The sequence below is a fragment of the Scyliorhinus canicula genome, chromosome 20, assembly GCF_902713615.1.
Source record: "Scyliorhinus canicula chromosome 20, sScyCan1.1, whole genome shotgun sequence".
NCBI lineage: Eukaryota > Metazoa > Chordata > Chondrichthyes > Carcharhiniformes > Scyliorhinidae > Scyliorhinus > Scyliorhinus canicula.
This window is the reverse complement of record NC_052165.1, coordinates 15816370-15839662: the sequence shown is the minus strand read 5'-3', so window position 1 is coordinate 15839662 and position 23293 is coordinate 15816370. Positions and strand designations below refer to the sequence as shown.

Sequence of the window (23293 nt, the reverse complement as noted above, 5' to 3'; positions counted from 1 at the left end):
GTTTGTAATTCTCTGGCTTATCTCTGCCGCCCTTTTTAAAAAGTGGATCAACATTAGAACATAGAACATAGAACAGTACAGCACAGAACAGGCCCTTCGGCCCTCAATGTTGTGCCGAGCCATGATCGCCCTACTCAAACCCACGTGTCCACCCTATACCCGTAACCCAACAACCCCCCCTAACCTTACTTTTATTAGGACACTACGGGCAATTTAGCATGGCCAATCCACCTAACCCGCACATCTTTGGACTGTGGGAGGAAACCGGAGCACCCGGAGGAAACCCACGCACACAGGGGGAGGACGTGCAGACTCCACACAGACAGTGACCCAGCCGGGAATCGAACCTGGGACCCTGGAGCTGTGAAGCATTTATGCTAACCACCATGCTACCCTGCTACCCCTATACCCGTAACCCAACAACCCCCCCTAACCTTACTTTTATTAGGACACTACGGGCAATTTAGCACTACGGGCAATTTAACTGTTCTCCAGTCCTCTGGCACTTCCCAGTGGCCAGAGAGGAATTAAAAATTTGGGTCAGAGCCCCTGCAATTTCCTGCCTTGCCTCCCACAGCAGTCTGGGATGCAATTCATCCAGCTCTGGGGATTTGTCTTTTTTTAAGCCCATCAAAGCCTCCACTACTTCCTCACTTCCTGTATTAAGGTGTTCAAGGTCCTTACAGTCCCATTTTCTGAATTCTGTATCTATTCCTCCTTCTGCTGCCTGAAGACCGTTGAGAAGTATTCATTTAACAACTTATCAATGTCTCCTCTAGAGGTCCCCAGCATTATAGATACCAATCTTCAGCCAATACGATGCACTCCACATGATATCAAGAAACGGCTGAAGGCACTGGATACTGCAAAGGCTGTGGGTCCTGATAATATTCCGGCAATAGTACTGAAGACTTGTACTCCAGAACTTGCTGCACCCCTAGCCAAGCTGTTCCAGTGCAGCTACAACACTGGCATCTACCCAGCAATATAGCAAATTACCCGGGTGTGTCCTGTACACAAGAAACAGGACAAATCCAACCCAGCCAATTGCTGCCCTATCAGTCTAATCTCCATCATCAGCAAAGTGATGGAAGGAGTCATCAACAGTGTTATCAAGCAGCACTTACTCAGCAATAACCTGCTCACGGGCACTCAGTTTGGGTTCCGCCAGGGTCACTCAGCTCCTGAACTCAATTCAGCCTTGGTTCAAACATGGACAAAAGAGCAGAATGCCAGATGTGATGTGAGAGTGACTGCCCTTGACATCAAGGTAGCATTTGACCGAATATGGCATCAAGGAGCCTTAGTTAAACAAGAGTCAATGGGAATCGGGGGGGGGGGGGGGGGGGGGGGGGGGGAACTCTCCGCTGGTTGGAGTCATACCCGCACAAAGGAAGATGGTTGTGGTGGTTGGAGGTCAATCATCTCAGCTCCAGGACATTACTGTAGGTGTTCCTCAGGAAAGTGTCCACAGCCCAACCATGTCCAGCTGTTTCATCAATGACCTCCCTTCCATCATAAGGTCAGAAGTGGGACTCCTCAGATAATGAAACAGTCCATGTCCAAATGTAGCAAGACTTGGACATTACCAGGCTTGGGCTAATAAGTGGCAAGTTACATTTGTGCCACACAAGTGTCAGGCAATGACCATCTCCTACAAGAGAGGATCTAACCATCGCCCCTTGTCATCCAATGGCATTACCATCGTTGAATTCCCCCAAATCAACATCCTGGGGGTTACCATTGATCAGAAACTGATACTGTGGCCACCAGGGCACATAAGGACAGCACAGTAGCACAAGTGGATAGCACTGTGTCTTCACAGCGCCAGGGTCCCAGGTTCGATTCCCCACTGGGTCACTGTCTGTGCGGGGTCTGCACGTTCTCCCCATGTCTGCGTGGGTTTCCTCCGGGTGCTCTGGTTTCCTCCCACAGTCCAAAGACATGCAGGTTAGGTGGATTGGTCATGCTAAATTGCCCTTAGTGACCAAAAAAGTTAGGAGGGGTTATTGGGTTATGGGAAAAGGGTGTAAGCGAGGGCTTAATTGGGTCGGTGCAGACTTGATGGACCGAATGGCCTCCTTCAGCACTGTATGTTCTGTGTATTTCTGTGCAAAAAGCTCGGAATCCTACGGCGAGTAACTCACCTCCTGGCCCCCAAAGCCTGTCCACTATCTACAAGGTACAAGTCAGGAGTGTAATGGAATACTCTTCACTTGCCTGGATGAGTGCAGCTCCAACAACACTCCAACAGCTTGATACCATCCAGGACAAAGCAGACCCGCTTGTTTGCTCCCCCTTCCACAAACATGCAAACCCTCCACCACTGACGAACAGCGGCAGCCGTGTGTACCATCTATAAGATGCGCTGCAGGAACACACCAAGGTTCCTTAGGCAGCACCTTCCAAACCCATAGCTACCATCTAGAAGGACAAGAACAGCAGATATCTGGGTACCCCACCACCTGGAGGTTCCCCTCAAAGTCACTCACCACCCTGACTTGGAAATATATCGCCGCTCCTTCACTGTCGCTGGGGCAACATCCTGGAACTCTCTCCCTAACGGCACAGTGGGTGTACCTAATCCTCAAGGACTGCTGCAGTTCAAGAAGGTAGCTCACCACCATGTTCTGAAGGGCAACTAGGGATGGGCAATAAATGCTGCCTAACCAACGATGCCCACAGCCCGTAAATGAATAAAAGAAAACACACAGATTACCCCTTTGGGTGACGAGCCCTATTCTTTCCGTGGTTAACTTCTTCCCTTTAATATACTTATAGAATATCTTAGGGTTTGATGTGTTATCTGTGTTGGTCTAACATCGAATGCAACTGGATGCAGTAAAATGAGAAACAGGCTTTCAACACAGGAGATGGTCCAACACTGTTTTATTAAACCTGTTGATTGTTGTACATAATCTGCTGTGGATTGACACTCCAAACACGTTGTGGTATTGCCTGAGAATGTCGTCTATCTCAGCCTGGAGATTCACATTGGGCGAGGCAGTTACCTGTGTCGAGGACATGGCTTGGACGCGACGGACCAGATTTAGGAGTTTGCATGCGCGAGCACCGAGCAGGGATGCCTTGTCAGGCCGGACGATCGCGAATCGTAACGTCACTTTGATTGCCTTGTGAGATACACCTAGCTGACATGATCCACTGGCAGCTATGGCATTGCCATTGTAGTCAAGGAGCTGGCAGGCTGGTGGAAGAATGCTAGGTTGGTCTCGAATGCTGTTGAGGTCCGACTGTGATATGAGGTTTGCAGATGCGCCAGCGTCCAATTTAAATTGTATGTGAGACTGGTTAACCATGATGACAGCACACCACTCGTCATCAGGATGCATAGTGAGGATTGAAAGGCGGTTTGCAGGCACAGTGGAGGCCAGCTCGCGGTTGGTGATTATTCCCACCCAGTATGGAGACTCAAGGCAGTCAGCATCGGGGTCCGTTGAGCTGGTGGGATCCGAATCCTGCATGCCTTGTTGTACGCAGCGGACACGTCTGTGCTGCAGCTGGGATCGCTGGCTATTGGTTGGTGGAGCGGACCTGCATAAGGCCGCGTAATGCCCAGGCTTTCCACACTGTAGACATCGCCTTCCTTTGGCTGAACATTGCTTTAAATAGGCGGAGCCACAATTTGGACACATCATGACGCTGACGTAAGCGCGTTCTGTGCGCCATCACGCATGCGCACTGTGGTCGGCTGATTTTCGCACATGGGCATCGGGGTCTTCGGCCTCATCGTCCACCCGGTTGTGGCGCGCATGCGTACGGACCCGGGAAAAGTGCGCGAATCGGCCACTCTCCTCGATGCTCAGGCCTTGCATTTTTGCTATGGCCTGCACCCTTTCTGCCTCGTGGGAGACTAGTTTAGCATTTTCTGCCGCCCTGATGCAGGAGCAACGATTCCTGGCATGCTCATGGACAACGCACGTTTCGATGGCGACGGAGAAGGTCAACTGTTTGATTTTGAGGAGCAGAGACGGACTGGACCCCGAAAACGATCTGATCCCGGAACATGGAATCAGCCGTCGAGTCATAATTACATGACTGCGCTAGGATGCGGAGATGGGTCAAGAAGGACTCAAAAGGTTCATCCTTACCCTGAAGCCTCTGTTGGAAGATGTACCGTTCAAAGCTCTCATTCACCTCAATGTCGCAGTGGTTGTCGAATTTCAGCAGAACCGTCTTGAACTTCGTCTTGTCTTCGCTATCGGCAAACGTGAGCGAGTTATAGATGTGGATGGCGTGATCCCCCACAGTCGACAGGAACAGCGCAATCTTTCGGGCATCCAATGCTGCCTCGAGGTCGGAGGCCTCGATATACAGGAGAAACTTCTGTTTGAAGACTTTCCAGTTGGTGCCGAGGTTGCCGGAGATCCGGCGTTGCGGAGGAGGTTGGATCTTTTCCATGCCGCTGGATGGCTGCGTGCTGGTCGTTGCAGATTCAGTCGAGGTAGGTTTGTTAGAGTTAATAGCTCTCTCGTACCATGATGTGTTATCTGTGTTGGTCTCATCGACTGCAACTAGATGCAGTAGAACGAGAGGCTTCCGACACAGGAGATGGTCCAACACTGTTTATTGAACCTGTTGATTGCTGTCCATAATCTGCTGTGGGTTGACACTCTATTAACCTAACTGATAACCTCCTACTGGCTTGACCAGACTAGCTCTCTATCACATGGTGATGATGTTCATTGGCCTGTGCACTGTGACTATCTCAGTAGCCGTGTCCTGTGAGAGAGGGAGAGCCTTAATGCCCTGTGGGCTTTATAGTGGTGGTGTCCTGTCTGGTGATTGGTTGTTCTGTGTCGTGTGTGTTCATTGGTTATCCTGTGTGTCAATCACTGCCTGTCTGCATCTCATGATATACATGAGTGGATATTATGACAGGGTTCTCCCTAATCTTATTTGTAAGTCCTTTATCATGCTCCTATTTTGCTCTTCTCTGATTCCTCAAGTTCCTCTTGCACTCCTGTATCCCTCTCGGGCCTGAGTTGAATGTCTCCCTTTGGCCTTGCTAAAAACCTTTCTCTTCCTCCTTATCCAGTCCTGGAGTCCGACATCCAGGGTTCCCTGAACTTATTGCTCCTGAATTTCCGCTATAGGGAACATGTTAGACCTGTGTTCTCCCCATTTCCTTTTTGAATGCCCTCCCCACTCCCCTGTAGATGTCCCTTCAAGAAGCTGTTCCCTTGGCCAGATCCTGTCGTATTTTTGGTAAAATCTGCCTTGCTCAAATCCAACTGCGTCTTTTTCCTTGTCCGTAACAAGCTTGAACCGTAACGTGTTGTGGTCTTTCTCGAACTCAGTTGAGTGATGTGTGAATCATCAGTGAATACCAGTTCCCTGTTCAGATCATCTTCTTAATCTTCTGGGCAGCAAACTAGTCCATCCATTGAAGATCTCCATCCTGTAGCTATGAGTGTGCTTCTGTTTCTTCTCCCTCGATCATTTTCAGCCTCTAGAAGATAAGATCGTGAATGTAGTGGTCACAAATCCCTACCGACTCCCCTTGCTGAAGTTCTCTTAAGTCATGTACTCTGCGGCATTGAATGTAGCTTCTGGTTTGATTTGGACAACATTCTCCTCGTCTCTTATTCTCACTGTATCCTGATGGCTTACGGCATGGTGTAAACATGTGTGGAAGACCAGGAAAGTGACTGCAGTCATCGTCCCATTAGATGTTTGCTCAGAGCCAGACCATTCTGGAGTGGTGTGGGCGAGTTATAGATGTGGATGGCGTGTGGTGACCCTCAGCTTAAACCACCACTACTCATCTCTCCCCCTCAAAGGGGAAAGCAGCCTATGGTCATCTGGGACTATGGCAACTATATGTAATAGATATCATCATTTTTCAACAAAGCCTTTACTGATCTCACTCCCTATTAGCTTGCTGATATCTGAGTTTGGACAAATCTGTGAATTTCTTAATACATTTGTTTCAAACAAGTCCCGAAAGATGGTCATTTTCTGAAATAACTGCCGGTGTAGCAAAAATCCCTTTTAGTAACGAGATGGGACCATGAAGACGCTTAACCTCAATCAATCTAGAATAATAATTAACAACTCGGAGGAATGTTTTCCCGTTAAGCTCATAAGGATCCATTCAAAGACATTCCCATGGTCTGGACGAGTACCATTAGTGGTTCTCTTTGCTCGGACAGATGGATCACACAGGTTGAAATCATTTCTTCTATTGATTTTGAAATCCTTGGTCACCAAACAGAGCTTCACACTCTTGCACAATACTTTGTACTGCCCAGGAGTCCTTCGTGTTTCCTCTGCAGGATTTGATGTGACCACTACATTCTCAACTCTAGGTATGACCATTCTCCCGTCAAAAATCAGCAAGTCATCCATGACCCTGAAATATCTTTATTGTTCCATGTATTGCGTCAGGATGAGATTATTTGAGATGAATGCAGGCCATCCTCTGATGCAGTATTCCTGAATTTTGGCATATTCCTGATCTACTGACAGTGCACGTTGGCACAGTGGTTGGCACATTTCCTTCACAGCTCCAGGGTCCCAGGTTCGATTCCCGGCTTGGGTCACTGTCTATGTGGAGTCTGCCTGTGTCTACATGGGTTTCCTCCGGGTGCTCCGGTTTCCTCCCACAGTCCAAAGATGTGCGGGTTAGGTGGATTGGCCATGCTAAATTGCCTGTAGTGTAAGGTTAATGGGGGGATTGTTGGGTTATGGGTATACGGGTTACGTGGGTTTAAGTAGGGTGATCATTGTTCGGCACAACATCGAGGGCCGAAGGGCCTGTTCTGTGCTGTACTGTTCTATGTTCTATGTTCTAAGTCCCGAAAGACGTGCTGTTAGGTCATTTGGACATTCTGAATTCTTCCTCAGTGTACCCGAACAGGCGCCAGAATGTGGCGACTCGGGGCTTTTCACAGTAACTTTGTTGCAATGTTAATGTCAGCCTACTTGTGACAATAAAGATTATTCTTCTTATTATTTCACTTAGCCTCTGTGTTCTTGCTGGTAGAACTTCTCCAGTTAATAAAGCATAAAGCTCCACATCTTCAACAAAATCAACGTCCTTTTGTTCATGCTTAACAATAATCGCTTATTGTCACAAGTAGGCTTCAATGAAGTAACTGTGAAAAGCCCCTAGTCGCCACATTCTGGCACTTGTTCGGGGAGGCTGGTACAGGAATTTACCCGCGCTTCTGGCATTGTTCTGCATTAAAAGCCTGCTGTTTAGGCCAGTGTGCTAAACCAGCCCCTAAGGTTAGTGTTTAAGGTTAAAGGGTTAAAGGTTTAAGGGTTAAGGTTAGTGACCAAGTTTGATTTCAAGCTTGTTGCCCACTGAGATGAAGGAGGGTCACTCATGCGGCCCACTCACCAGCCTCGGTTGTCTGTCGCTGGTGCAGCTGATTATGATCAATGTCATAAATGCCAAAAATAAAATCCTATTTGGCTTACACACAAAATAGTGTGAATCTACCAAACATCTTACGTATCTCAGTCAATATTTTAGTAGCAAATGTTCCATGTAATCTTTATTAAAATCTTTGCAAAATAAGCGGGCGGGATTCTTCGCTGGCTGACACCGAAATCGCAAAACGCGATTGGGTGGAGAATAGGTTCCGACGCCATAATCGCAATTCTCCGTTATCTCGACAGCGGCATCAATGCGGTCTGGAACGCATGTACAGTAAACACCATTTGCAGATCATTACTGGGCCCGACCCGGTGTTCTCTTGGGCCTCCGCAATGCTCCAGCTCCGATAGGCCGAGTTCCCAACGGCGCAGTTCACGTGTGCTTTTAAAAATCGTGAAACCGCCATTGTGGCTGATGAGGGAGAGAGAGGGGGTACAGAAAGTGTCGAACATCACCATAGTTTGCTGACAGTCATGCCACTGACCGGGGGACTTCCTCCAGGGCCGGGGGAAGTAGCGGGGGGGTGGCCAGAGGTGGGCTGTGGGGTGGGGGTGGGCAGGAATGTGTGAAAATGTGGCTGCCATTTTCCTTGGACATATCCAGTTGTAGCATCAAACCTCATCACCTCAAACAAAATCTCTGGACTCGTGGCAGCATCTTTGCTACTTCTTTAGTATTTGACAAGGTAATCAATGATTTTGGGGGTCTGTCTCAATGGTAAACTAGGCCTAAAATGTAGTCGGCAAACTTCTCACAAGCCCATGTAGCTGCTGATGTTTCTTTTTCAATTCCAGCTTTTATTGTTCCATTGCAGTCAATGATCAAGATGCGTGGTACACTGGCCTGCGTTGACCATCTCTCCGTGCCTGAAAGAATACTGCTCCTAGCCCAGTCAATGATGCATATATAGCAAATATCATAGACAGTTCTGGATCATAGTGAGTCAATATATCTGGTGAAGGGCAGCACGGTGGCCTAATGGTTAGCACAGCTGCCTCACGGCACTGAGGTCCCAGGTTCGATCCTGGCTCTGGGTCACTGTCCGTCTGGAGTTTGCACATTCTCCCGTGTCTGTGTGGGTTTCGCCCCCACAACCCAAAAATGTGCAGGGTAGGTGGATTGGCCACGCTAAATTGCCCCTTAATTGGAAAAAATAATTGGGCAATCTAAATTTAAATATATATATGAAATCTGGTGAATCCTTTCAAACAAAATATGTTGGTTTTCTTATCAACACCATGATCGGTCTTGCCTAAGCAATTGTCACGGTGGTTCATTTACCTGTGCCAAATTAGGATGAACTTTCCTACTTAATTGGCCATTCCCACAAAGCACGGAAGCTACATCATGTTGTGAGGTGGTGGAAAATCTTTTATTGCCTTGGTTTTTGAGGATTATCCCTGATGCCTAATGTGTAAACAATGTGTCCCAAAAATGTAATGGTTGGATGCGAGAACTCACATTGCTTCTTGCAAACATTGCAACATTACTCTCAATCTGGCATCATGTTCCGATGTAGTGGACCCATAGATCAGGATGTCATTCATGTGGTAGATGATCCCTTCTCATCCTTGCAAAGTGCTCATTGTCGTCTTCTGAAAATTCTTGGTGCTATTGAAATACCAAAGGATAGTCAATTGAAGCAATTTCTCCCAAAAGCTGTGATTAATGTAGTCAGTAGTTTGGACATAAGGACATCCAGGTCCCGTTGTGCACCAACATTTCCCAATCTACCACCATTTAAATAACATTCTGCCATTCTATTATTCCGACTGAAGTGGGTAACTTCACATTCATCCAATCCACATTATACTGCCTCTGCCATGTATATGCCCACTCACTCAACTTGTCTAAACTGACCTGAAAGCTCTGAAGATCCTCCTCACAACTCACATTCCCATCTAATTTTGTGTCATCAGCAAATCTGATAATAATACATCTGGTTCCCTCATCAAAATCATTGAAATCTATTGTGAATAGTTGGGGTTCGAGCACTGATCTGTGCAATACGCCACTAGTCACCATCAGCAAAGATCCATTTATTCAAGCTCTGTTTCCTGTCTGCTGACCAATTCTCAATCCATGCCAATATATTACCCGCAATCCCATGTGCTTTAATTTTGCACACTGACCTCTGATGTGAGGCTTTAACAAAAAGTTTCTGAATAAACAAATATACTACATCCACTGGTTCGCCCTTATCTCTTCTGCTCGTTACCGCCTCAAATAACTCCAGCAGGAATCCCATTTGAAATCAAAAGGCATCTGTTACTTGGGAAGTTAAGCTAGATTCAAATAGATCACTTGCTGCACTAACCTGACATAACATTTTTCCATACCTCCTTGAGAGATGTCGTGAGAATGATGTTTTCCCGAAGGATTAGGAAAATGAGAGACAAATTTTCAGCAAAGGCGAGGTTTACCCAAACATTTTTGCACCGTGAGGAATCATAAGGAGAAAGGAAAGGTTCATCTCATGAAACCTATTGTTCAGACGACAGTTAGAGCAAGATCCTGGGGCCGAGCTGAACAGCGCCTGCAGCCATTGAAAAGGCCGATCTCGAAAACTGAAATCAAAGTATGAATCCTTCTTGAAAACATTCATAGCAAGCAGTTAACAAAGGCAGTCAAAATGATTATAGGGTCAATAATATCTTAAGTAGGCAAATGCACATTTTGATTCTGTAGCAAGATAAATGTTTCATATTATTGTTAAGAGCTCGCAGGGTGACAGTTAACTTCAGTCTGGTTAAGCCAGACACTAAATGTGCACCGTTCAAATAGTGCCGAGTTGGAAAATACAGGAAATTGACAAAAAAATTATTCAATTATCTCTTTAGACGTGTGAGCCGAAGGTACTTGCATCGAAAGGATCTCTGATCATTGAGCAACTATTTTGTCGCTGCAAGTGTCTACAGAGAAGTTTATTTCTGCATCCTGACGTTTTCATGTGGTTCAAAATAAGGTACAATTTTCCTAATATGCAGGCGTTATCACAGAGCTGACTTTCAGTTTGACTCTGCAGAAAATGATAAACTGCGAACGCCTTCTTTATCAAGAGTGTGATTAAAATAAAATGCAGGTTGGTGTATAACAGAGTAAATATGCACGAACCCTGTTACATTGTGGACTAACAATAACGATGAGTCAATAATAGTTATTGACATGAATATAAATTGCCGATATGAAACTGGCGTAGACTACTTACATAGATTACATAGAACATACAGTGCAGTACCTGCTTGGTAACATGAATATAGAGGTAGGATTTCCTGGGGACCTGTGACACTGATGTGGCGCATCTACCATATTGGGCCCGTCTTTCAGCACACACGCCCCAAGCACCATGGGTGCAAGTGAGTTGTGCCATTATTCACACAGCACTGTAATTTCTTGGGACATTTTTGGTGTTGTGCCAATGCACTCACTGGAACTATGAAATGTTGATTATCACGGCATCATCCCTATTCAGCTCAATGGTGAAGATAAATGTCCTGGATTAATGCTCGTTTTCTTCCCACAGCCACTTGGAGTGGAAAATAATGGTGCTGATGGGCCCTTGGTCAACGGGTATCAATGCAATTTATGGTCCCCACATGATCCTCAGCCCGCGAGCACTATAAGCGCAATAGAGCTTCATCTGTGTAAGGTTGAGTCAAAGGAACGATTTTTATGTACTGTGAAAATGTGGAAAATTGTTATATATATTATATTACATATCATTCGGAGCAATACTTTTTTAAATCCTTGTTTAGCATGCAGGCAGATGATGGGCTGGATTCTCCGATTTGAAGACTAAGTGCTGACGCCGGTGTGGGAGAAGTGGCGTTTTCCGCCCTAACTCCGGCACCAAGGCTGCACCGATCCTCTGTCTGGTAGGGGGGGCTAGCAGGCACGCAGCGTAAAGCCAGCTTTACCTGCGGATACGGCCGGAGAATTGCCCGGTTCATGGCCGCGCATGCGCACGTGGCAGCCTGCAGAGGACCCGGCCTGCCAAAACTGCCCCCCTTTGACCAGGCTCGCCATCCCTGGACCAACCCCCACCAGTGCCCTCAGCCCCCCCCCCCCCCCCCAAAACCGCCCCCCGCCCGCCCCGCTGTCCATGGAACAACTCCCACCCGACTCTGGCAGCGCTGGACTCGGTCACGAAAATACAAAGGACAAGTGTTCCACGCCGTCGGGAACTCGGCCCATTGGGGACGGAGCATCAGGACAAGGCCTCAAGTGACGCCCTGAGGCTGTTCCGAAAGTGTGCGGTATAGTTTTCGAGGGGGCAGAGCATTGCAAAAGCGGTGGGCCCCCGATTTCGGCGCAAACAGTGATCCTCCGGCAAATCTCCGCACGCAATTTCAGCGTCGGCAACCGGAGAATCCCGCCCGATGTGTCTGCAACTTGCTGTTACATTTCGGTGATATAACACCCTGCATGCACACAAACCTCTTTCTCTTTGCCTGGTAAAATTATCCACTGCTCGCCCCAATGAGGATTCTTCAATCTGATTCGCTGAAGAGTTTTGCTATGTTTGCCCTGTCCATAGTTGCCCACCCTGAAACTATCCAACTCTGAGATAGAATCAGAAACTTGGAGGATTTCTGATGGACTTACCTCAGTAATGACAGGAAATGGTAGACAGATTAAAACATTGGGCACAATTCTCCTGAAAGACTTCCAAGTGTGGCCTGCGGAGGGAAACATGGACGTGATCTTCCCAAAAGGGAACAAAGCCCCCGAGCGAGCCCGTGTAGCCGCATGTTTCCCGGCACTCGCAGGGCAGAGAAACACATGGGTATTCAATGCGACCTGTGTGCAATAAGGGGTCCTAACGCGTAACGTGCTGCCGTGGCCACACATAGCCTCGTTTGTTTACAGTGGGGAGCTCCCCTCATAGAGTCTTAGAATTTACAATGCAGAAGGAGGTCATTTGACCCATCAAGTCTACACTGGCCCCGAAAGAGCATCCTATGCAAGTCGACCCCCCCACCCCTACATCATGCCCGCAAGGGCAACACGGTAGCATTGTGGATAGCACAATTGCCTCACAGCTCCAGGGTCCCAGGTTCGATTCCGGCTTGGGTCACTGTCTGTGTGGAGCCTGCACATCCTCTCCGTGTCTGTGTGGGTTTCCTCCGGGTACTCCGGTTTCCTCCCACAGTCCAAAGATTTGCAGGTTAGGTGGATTGGCCCTGATAAATTGCCTTTAGTGTTGGGTGGGGTTACTGGGTTATGGGGATAGGGTGGAGGTGTTGACCTTGGGTAGGGTGCTCTTTACAAGAGCCGGTGCAGGCTCAATGGGCCGAATGGCCTCCTTCTGCACTGTAAATTCTATGATAATCTATGAAACCCAACAATCTCATCGGAACTCCCCATTGTAGCGAGAGACCGGGACACCATTTTTAAATAGCGTCCCGATCTTCAAGGCTCCGAAAAGAGTCCCCAACCTCCAACCCAGCCCGAACACAAAAGGACAGGGTAACCTGTCCCTCACACCCCCACGTCCGCCAACATCCACACCAGGCACCCGGCCCGATCGCATGTGTACAAAATGCCAGCTTGGCACCTTTGCAGTGCCAACCTGGCACCCTGCAGTGCTGCTGCCAGCTGGAAGTGCCACCAGGGCACCTTGGCAGTGCCAGGCTGGCACCTAGGTGGCACTGCCAGGGGACCAGGATGGCACTGCCAGAATGTCCAGGTGGCACCATGGTGTGCTTCCCGTCGGTCGGGTTGGCATGATTGCACTCCACCTACATTCAAGCGAGATGTGTGGGACCTGAAGAGGCCCAGCCCCTCAGAGATCGCTTCTCAGAATAACGCTTCTCAAAGACCCCACGCTGAACACCAGCATCTAGCACCCCCCCCCCCCCCCCTTCTCCAGTCGCCGACATCAGGCACTTGACCTCAATCGTCAGAACCCCCCCCCCCCAATCACCAGTGCCATCCTCCCCCACGTGAGCAACACCCCTCTATGAAGTTGCCAAATTCCCCATCCGTCAGGCTCCACTCCTTGGCAATGCCCTTTGGCACCGCTCCCTAGCAGTGTCAACCTGACAGTGAAAGCCTGGCAGTGCCAACCTGGCACTTCCTCCGCACCCTGCCAACGCCAACTTGTCACTGCCAACATGCAAAGTTTGCACTGCCAGATTGACACTGCCATGTTTCCGACCACCCATGGGCCTCAATGACCTCCGAGCCCCCAGCGAGGTCATCATATCTCGTCTCCCTTTGCGGAGACCAGCAGTGATTTGCGCCAGCTTCACGTTGGGCCGACGGGCGGGAGAATTGCAGCGGTCGCCAGAATTCGGCTGAAAGCCATTTCTTCATTTTTAAATGTGAACTTGAATGTGCTAATCTGGTTCAGGCACAGCAAGGGTGTGAACTAGATTACGTCTGCTGGGAGGACCCAGGAGCATTAGAATCTGTTTGGCGCCCAGTGCAAATCCTGTTTCGGGTCTCTCATAGAATTGTCCCAACATAACAGGATTTGCTCTGGGCACAACGCTACCGAAGAATCCACCCCCCCCCCCCTCAACCACAGTGTATTTTCCCCCCCCCCCCCCCTCACACTCCCCCCCTCCCGGCCCACCTCACCACCATCAGGAGGGGGACAACCCTCCTGAACAATCCCAACTACTCCTCCAACCACTGGAATAACACCTGATCAAACCAACATACCAACTACTCAACTTAACCCCCGACCCCCACCAGACGACATACATACAAACATACAAAACAAGCGCAGAAGTAAGCCATTTGGCTGCCCGAGTCTGCTCCATCATTCAATAAGTTCACGAATGATCTGTTTGTGTTTCAACTTCTACATTCTCATCTACCCTGATAATCCTGGTTCCCTTGTCTGACAAGAAATTATCCACCTCGGTTGTAAAAGCATTTAATAATCTCACCTCTCCACCTTCTGAGACAGAGTTCTAAAGAAGCGTAATCTTCTGAGAGAAAATAAATTCTTCTCATCTCTGTCCCACAAGCGGAAACATCCTTACCACATCCACCTTGTCGAGACCATTCAGGATCTGAAATACTTCAATCAAGTTACCCCTCGACCCTCACACTTCTAAACACCGATGGAAAGTACTATCTTCCTGACTAATCCCTACCAGACCTGACTAATCCCCAACCTGACTACCCAGAGACCCATCTCACCCACCCCTCCACTTCACCCCATCTACCCATATAACCCTCTTACTCACTTGCCTACTACTCACTCACCCACCTACCCACTCATCCACTTGCACACTCACCTGTACACACCTCACATACTTCACCCACCAACTGACTCACCCAGCTGCCAACTTAGCTACCTCACCTACCTACCCATCCCACCAACCTACCCATTCACTCTTCCATTCACTGACATTCGAAGACTGAGCAATTGCGTCTAGCATAAGGACACTAATGCCATAGACTCCGAGAATGTCCTATCTTCTCCCAACTTCACCGTGCTTCGACGGAGTTCCCTGATGGACGCTGCTCTGCACATTCCTGGAGCTCGAAACATCTCGACAGGAATGCAGAGCAGCATCGAGTTGGAGGAATGTTCGAGCGGAGCAACAATCCAATGGCAACTGCTGCTCCTCAGAAGATCTGGGGCCATAGAACATTCAGCATGCCGGCGTGGGAGTGGTGGTGTTTTACGCCAGGAAAACTGGCGCAAAACGGCCAACGATTCGTGGTTTTGTTGGGGGCTAGAAAGACGGCAGCGTAGAGCACTCACTGGCTGCCGATACGCCCGGGGAATTGCTGCACCGTGCTTCATGGCAGAGGCCACTTGCGGACCCAGCCCTGAAATAGTCCCCCCCCCCACCCCTTCAGCCAGCTCGCGGGTCCCGGACCGTCCCACCGCAGTGCCCCGAGCCCCGAATAATATCCCCCTGCTGCCGGATCGGCCTTTCCCCGACTGTGGCCGCCGGACTGAGTCTGTAGCCACCACGCTGAGTTCACGACAGACGAGACCACACGTGTCCTGCGCCGTCGAGAGCTCGGCCGGTCGGGGGCAGAGCATCGGGGCATGGGCCTCAGGCAATCTCCTGAGGACGTCGATACGTGGGGTGGCGTACTCTGTGAGTACACCGCTTTGGAGGGGGCGGAGCATCGCAAAACCGATTCAGTCGGGGATTGAGATTCTCCGGCTGTTCGCCGAATGTGATTTTGGCGTCGCCAAGCGGAGAATCCGTCCAAAAGTCTTTTTTTTTTTTGGCTATTGCAATTTGAGCGTTTTCTTAAATGTTATCCTCGGAGAATTTTGATGGATTTTCTTCGCAGTTATGGGTCAGATTAAAAATTGATAGGCTACCCAGCAGTTGTTAATGTGGCTAATGTGCTTAAATAATGGTTAAATGAGTCAAAACTTTAATTTTCATACTTGAAGAAGATATACATCATGTGGATTTGTCTCTTCTTGGGCCTCGATTGTTTGCGTTCATTTTCACCCATTTTACATTCAGGTGTATTAACTATTGAGATTCTCGGGAATGTTTTCCATAACTTGATATCTTCCAATGGATTTGGAAATTGGCACTGACTGAATGTACGTTCCAAATTGTGTCACAGTGGAAAATCCCAGGCCACCATTCCTCTATTGCACATCCACAACTACATTGTTGATTGCTGACCACATAAGATATGGATAAGATATGGAAATCATTTAAGTGCCTATTACAAATCGAGAGGGCCAGGGTGAGACTTGTGATCTTTCAACTCTAATTGGACCTCCCAGAATTTGGTAAAATAGTTTCAAATGCATTAACAAAGCACCGTGAGAGCACATGATGCTGAGCTACCATCTACGTCAGCAGTAGCAGTAGAAGTGAATAGCTATCAATTTTCAGTTTCCATTTTCAATGATATGCCTCAGGCTGAATCGATGTCCAAGATTCTGGTAACATTGTGGCAAATTTCACTGAAGTTTTTTATATTATTCCAGAGTGAGGATGCCACTGATTCCCGGTTAATATTCCAGAAGATGCATTCTTTCCAGGAAGGAGCTTTGTGTTGGTCAGTTCTTTTGTCATGTCTTACGCTGTTTCCTTTAGCCCATGTTAATATGTATTTATATCCATTGAGTTTATTCTTCTGTCTTTTTATTACTTGTCCATTTCTTGAACCATTCCCTGATTAACAATGTCCAATGACATTTCATCTGGCAATGTTGCTTGGTGGCATGAAGGCCATTTTGGAGAGATTGGTCAACGTCACAATGGCTAACATGTGTTTTGCATAGAAACAAACGTAGAATATAAAATAAATTGAAATGTTTTATTCTGTTCGTTAATAACATCACATTTCAGCCACAGATCTGACAAAAGTAGATTTTAAATGTTCTTTTTTTTAAAAAGAGGTTCATATTGCTCACTGTGCCTTTTTAAGATGAAACTATTATAAGTTAGTCTTTAGTATTCACAAAAAAAATTCATATCATCTTTAAGAAGCATTATTATTGTTCAAGGGTTGATGATATTCTATTCAGACATTTAAAGGTTAGCAGTAGATTCAACCTGTACTTTAATATGTCAAGCTGTAGGCCTGGTTTAAGGTGTTTGATCAAAAGCAAAAATAAAATTTGAAAAATGATTATCAATTTGGACTGTTATTTAGATCATTAAAGGTTTCACCTTAATTCATGGAATTCCATGATTAATAAATATCAAAGTCTTTTGACACAAGTGAGCAAATAGTAAAAGTAGCAATATTAAACTCGTCATTGCAGCAAATATAAATTATTAAATATAAAATAAATATGTTAACTTTTGACTTGTTATAGACATAAGACTTTCATTTCTCAGCGATGATGGTGAAATAATCTTTAGGCCCTCTGCCTCCTGCTCATGTTCCTCTTGCGTCTTCTTTTCCCAGTCTCTTTCATTATCGTCAGAATTCCATCCAGTTCAAGGATTGCTTTGCGCTGAATCAATTGATCTTCCCACTGTTAAACGTGGAAACAGAAATAGAGACATAAATTTACATCCAATGAATTCTCAAGTTGAGAAATCAATGCAAAAAAAACCAATGTGTTCGATGCTCACCTTAATCTTGCTCAATTCCTTGAGATCACTGAGAAGATTGGTTTCTGTTCGGGAGTTCAAACATTCTTTCAAGCTGTTCGCAACAATGCTAATTTGGCTCTCAACCCCAGTCTGGGGCTTTATATGAGCAAATAAATCCAAGTACAATCGCAATATAACATTCAGCACGATGCCTGATTCAGGTGTCTGTGAGACAAATAGAAGCCATTAGGTGAGTACAGCAATGGGATAGAACGATGTGCAAATGCATGAAAAATGCTTTGAGCAGAATCTCACCTGTTTGTACTTTGTAAGTATTGAGGTAAATAGTTCCCCTCCTTCAGAAACCTCATGATGGTTTATGTTCTAGAAACAGTTAAGTCACAAAATAAGAATCCAAACTTAACAACACTTGCATTAAAAAGCTGAGTATAACTTAAAAACTCCGTGGAGACTAAGTTACACAATCAAATCGGAGCTTTGCATCAGGCACATTGTGCAGCCTTTAACCATGTGTAGCGGTCGTGTTTAACATGAGTAATCATTCTACACTACATCACATTTCGAATGGCATAGACATTCAGAGCAGCAAACATTAATACCAGTACTTACAAAGTGTGAGCTCAGCTGCTTTAATGGTTCATCCAATGAATTTAGAGGCGCACATCTCGCAGAGTCTGATAGTACATTGCTGACCATCCCAATGATGAAACATGCCAAAAGGAACATGGTTGTGAGCAGATCAAACAGTCTAAAGTCAAGCAAAGCCGCTGCTGTGTATCTATGTGTTTGCTCTGATCTGGCTCGAGGAGGACTGATGCCCAGCATTGTTCCTCCTTACATTTATACCAGCCACTTGTGTATTTTTGGCTCATCAAAAATACCCGGCTCACACTTGCTTTGCAATTCATTGAAGCTCAGATGGTGTGAGATAGGATGGGACAAACGTTGGTGAAGCCCTGAGGTTTGGTTTGTGAGGTTTCTGTTAATAATTTCCTCCGAACAAAGTGACAAATTGATACATTGCTCATACAGATTACGTAGATCCTGAGCAGTCTGGTTTTCAGGGATCCTTCGAAAGAAGCATTCTCAGATGTGGGAAAATCTTTGTGGGTGGTGGGTCCCTCCTGTCTCGATTGCCATTATTGAGCAATTATTTCTTTTACATTTGACAAACCACGCACCTGTTGAGGGAAGCGACACAATCATGACATTTTTTTTTTTGAAACTCGTGAAATACTCAGTTGACTGAAATTTTCCAGCGCATGAGCCGAACTTAAATCCAGTAGCGCCGGTTCCTTCCAGAGCCATTTATTAATTTCAGATTCAATTTCATTTCATAATTGATGATTTGGATCGCCATTATCGGCAATAGTTACTTTGAATGCAAGTTAACGTGTCTCTTGAAACGGGTCGGGTACGTTTTGGCACCGACTTTTGGGGCCGACCTTTCGGCGCCGACCTTTTGCACTCATCTGTGGCTCCAAAAGGGCGGCGTCAAATAGTCCCATTCCCCTGTGGAGGACAACTCATCTTATCCCTTAATTGCTTTTCATAAAATGTTATCTAAGCAAAACAAATCACTTGCACGGCAGCCAAGTTTCAAGAAGGAATGGGACTATTTGGTGCCGTCCTTGGGGCTATTTGGCGCCGCCCTTTTTGCGCCGACCTTTCGGTGCCGACCTTTTGGCACTCATCTGTTTTGGCACTGGCCTTTTTTGGCGCTGGCCTTTTTGACGCCGCCAACAGGAATCCAACAGTCCAGGAGCTGGTTTGTTTACTGAGTTCATTTCTCTCAGTTTGTTGCTGACTTTCTTATCCCGTGAGTAGTTTTTATTGTCCAAGTCTCTCACCATCCGGCAAGTTCCCGCAAACTCATACACTGCTCTGTTACAGACGTCATGATCTGTCTGATATTGTTTCCTTACGAATTTTCTATTATCTTTAGCCCTCGGGTTCTTATGTTCTGTACTTCTCTGACAGCTCGAATCAATATCGATTTCAGGTTCGATCAAGAGGTCACACACAGCACTCGTATGCTGCCGTGCTAATTGTAACTGTAGGGTCGGGCAAATTATAAAATAAGAGAAAGCTTGTCTGATGAGGTATAGTAGTAAACCAGTCACTGCAGCCCCTGTTCGGGAACAAAGAGTTCTCTCTCAGTTTGTTCCCGGACAGGACAGTAAAAACTATTCACGGGATAAGAAAGTCAGCAACAAACTGAGAGAAATGAACTCAGTAAACAAACCAGCTCCCGGACTGTTGGATTCCTGTTGGCGGCGCCAAAAAGGCCAGCGCCAAAAAAGGCCAGCGCTAAAACAGGTGAGTGCCAAAAGGTCGGCGCCGAAAGGTCGCACCAAAAGGGCGGCGCCAAAACGTACCCAACCCCCTCCACAGTACACCCTTCAGGCTGATCTCATCCTTGGGAAATATCAATTTGAAATCAACATTTGTAACTGGACTTGCCAATGGATTTCTAACGGGCTCGGCTGATTATTGGGACCTTTTGTTTTATCCAGTTGATTTCATGTATTTAGAAAAGCAATTGCGCAGATTTTGTGTGTGTCTGTGTGAGTTCAGTTCTTGCTGGTGTCAGTAATTCACGTGACTCAAGGGAGTCAGCTTGAAACTGGAGGTTTTCACACCTTGTCAAAGTCAGCTCTTTGGTTACACAGTTAAAGCAACCAACTCCTTTGGAAATTCAAACCAACTAGCAACCTGACAACAAGGATGGCCTTGCTCAGCACAAATTTGTACTGAAAGAAGGTGAAAAGGCTGCGTTTTCTTTCCACTATCTGGGCCTGGAGAAGGTCAGGCCACAATGGTCTCCCTGATAGGGTCACCGGTTAAAGCTGGAAAACCTTCTGTCAAGAGGGGAAACCACTTAGAAGCTGTGGTTCAAACAGCTACGAGACGATGACGTAGGACGCCCTGAATTAGTCTGATAACTTAAGATTTGGGTTGAAGACCATAGGAAGGGTACAAATCTCAAGATCTGACACCAAGCACAAGCTCAGATACGCTCTGCTACGCACTATGCTATGCATTACCTCAGCACGTTGCCGTAGAACTGGTGCAGAATTATTTTTTTTAGGTTAGTTGAGGGGCAAGAGGTAGTGAAAATTTGCAGGCCACCTGAGAAGAAATGTGCACTGGGAACAGACCTTAGGCCAGATTAGGTAGGCCTCGGAGGCAATTGGGAAATGGAGGAAGCTGATCAGAAAGGAGGTGAGCAGGGCCAACAATAGTTTTTGGAGCTGTTGAGGAACCTGGAAGAACACACCTTCTTTACCTTTCTCCCCAGTAAGTTTTTTTTCTTCTGAATTAATAAAATGCGCTTATCTGTCCTCTGAAATGTCCAACAAGCCATTTAGTTGTAGCAAGCCACCACAGAAAATTTGAAAAATAATTAAACTGCACAGGTCACATGGCATCGATCTAGTCGCCCAAAACAACCATGACACAACCTGCCCATTCCACCCTGTAAAGTCTCCACACTAACATTCCCCTACCAGCCTCCCCGAACAGGCGCCGGAAGGTGGCAACTAGGGGCTTTTCACAGTAACTTCATTTGAAGCCTACTTCTGACAATAAGTGATTTTCATTTCATGCCATCTGAGGTTTTGTACCAAAATCCGGAGGGGGGGTGGGGTCACTGTGCCCCAGGCGACTCAAGCAGCAGCCTAACAGGTTCAACAAATCATACCATCGAGCCAATGCCCCAGATTCCTCCATTACCACCCCTGAGGGAATTGTGTCCCACCTGTAGGGCAAACCCACCAAAGGTGGCGGTACAGTGGTATAGAGTTGGGAGGGAGTGGGCTGAGGAGTCCAATTGACTCCAGACCCCATAAAGTCTCAAGCCATCAGCTCAAACATAGGCAAGGAAACCCTTTGCTGATTACCGAAGATCGCCCTCCCTCGGCTGATGCGCCAATATTCCTCCGTGTTGAACACCAATTGGAAGAAACACAAAGGGTGTCAAGGGCTCAGGAAAAGCTCTGGGTGGGGCACATCACTACTCATCATGAAGAGTGGCTCTGTAGCACTGCTGCTGACCAAACAGTCGTTCAAGATATCCGCTAAACTGGGGACCAATAAGAGTGAAAAACGGCTTAGTGTTGTAGAGTCATGTACAGCACAGAAAGGGGCCATTTGTCCCATCGAGCTCACGCTGGCTGTTCAGGGAGCAATCCAGACAGTCCCTCTCATTGCTTCTGCATCTGGTACCCTCATGGACAACAGGTTCCAGGGTGTTAGTACTCGCTGCATAAAAAAGTTCTTCCTCATATTTGTTCTGCAATTCTTGCCCAAAACCTTAATTAGGCAGCCCCCAGTCAATATACAGGGCTGGATTCTCCGCCATCCACCGTCAGTTCCCGATGTGGCAGAGAATCCAGCATTCAGGAAAAAAACGGGATCCGTGCCAGGCACCAATGCTCCAGTCCCCCCACTGGCAGCGGAATTGAGGTTCCCGCCCCGCACCAACGGGAGGATGCGCTTAGGTCAAAATGAGCCATTTGTATCGTATTAATGGGCTGGGCACTGATTCTACATGCCGCCATTATTCTCCAGCCCTCTGGGCCAGGATTCACGAGGGTGTGGATTGGTACAAGGGTATTTCCCAGTGTGGCTGAGACGCGGTGAACTTTGTGGTGGGCCAAGGTAGGTAATTAAGGTCTCGCTGGGTGAGATTCTGATATGAATATTTAAATGACCCATTGGGTCTCCCAAGCCATTGGAGACCGCAGAATGATTGGGCATTGGCAGTGTGGTGACCTGGCACCTTGTCACTGCCAGCCTTGAACCTTGGCATTGCCATTCAGGCACCCAGGAAATGCCATCCTGGCACTGACAGGGTGCCCATGTGGCAATGCCAGGCTGTGAGGGGCACTTCCAGGGTGCCAGGCTGGCAGAGTGTTCAGGTGCCAGTTGCTCAAGCCAGGGGTCGGGCCTGGGAGTGCCTTTCTCATAAACAGTGGGGGGGGGGGGCTCGAGGACCCCGGAAGAGGCACGTTGGGTGAAGTGGAGGGTCTGGAGACCACGGTGAGACTGCTGAGGGGGTCAAACGACCCACATCGATCCTCAAGTAGTCTCTGCACTGGTGAGCTGAGTTTATCTGTGCAGGAAATGTAAGTGCGACCTCGACAGGGAGTTCCTCGCAAAGGGCAAAAAAAAAAGGCAAAGCGCCGTTGGGTAGCAGGGTGATCCTCACAGGCACTGAAAAACACCCCCCATAAACCCACCCAAAATCAGACATAGAAATGTGCCAGTTGAATCGCACACATTCTTGCCACATCCATCCTGTCAAGCCTCCTCAGGATCAAGTTGCCTTTCTCTGCTAATCTCCAGTCAACACAAGACTAGCTTGTCCACCCTTTCCTCATATGATAACCTGCCCATTCCAGGAATTAGTCTGGTAAACCTGATCTGAACTGTTTCCAGTTTATATACATTGAGCGGGTTTATCGTACCGCCGCACCAGATTTCACACCGTCGGGAATCTCTGTTTTGCCGGCTGGCCAATGGGGTTTCCCATTATGGGCAGCCCCACGCCGTCGGGAAACCCCCGGGCTGCCAACAAAATGGAGAATCCCGATGGCGGAGAACTCAGCCTATTGTTTCTTAAATAAGGTGACCAACAGTGTAAGCACTACTCCAGCTATGGGGCTGGATTCTCCGGCGTCGGGATTCTCCGTTTCGCCGGCAGCCCGGAGATTTCCCGACGGCAATGGAAACCCCATTGGCCGGCTGGCGAGACTGAAATCTGGTGTGGTGGGGTGGGAGAATTCCGGCCATGTTCTCACTAGTGCTCTGTATAACTGAAACATAACCTCCCAACCTTTGTGTTCAGTTCCCTTATCAATAAACAATA

General features: G+C 47.4%; 1 protein-coding gene across 1 annotated transcript; it reads right to left on the bottom strand.

Moving 5' to 3' along the window:
• Positions 1-16660: 16660 nt before the first annotated feature.
• On the bottom strand, positions 16661-18226 carry LOC119955237 (interferon gamma-like). The gene is made up of 4 exons (XM_038781273.1): positions 18031-18226; positions 17716-17784; positions 17440-17625; positions 16661-17339 (listed from the first exon to the last, which is right to left on the bottom strand). Exons 1-4 carry the CDS (start codon positions 18145-18147, stop codon positions 17220-17222), a joined length of 492 nt encoding a protein of 163 aa, XP_038637201.1. The 5' UTR covers positions 18148-18226; the 3' UTR covers positions 16661-17219.
• Between the last annotated feature and the right edge of the window lie 5067 nt (positions 18227-23293).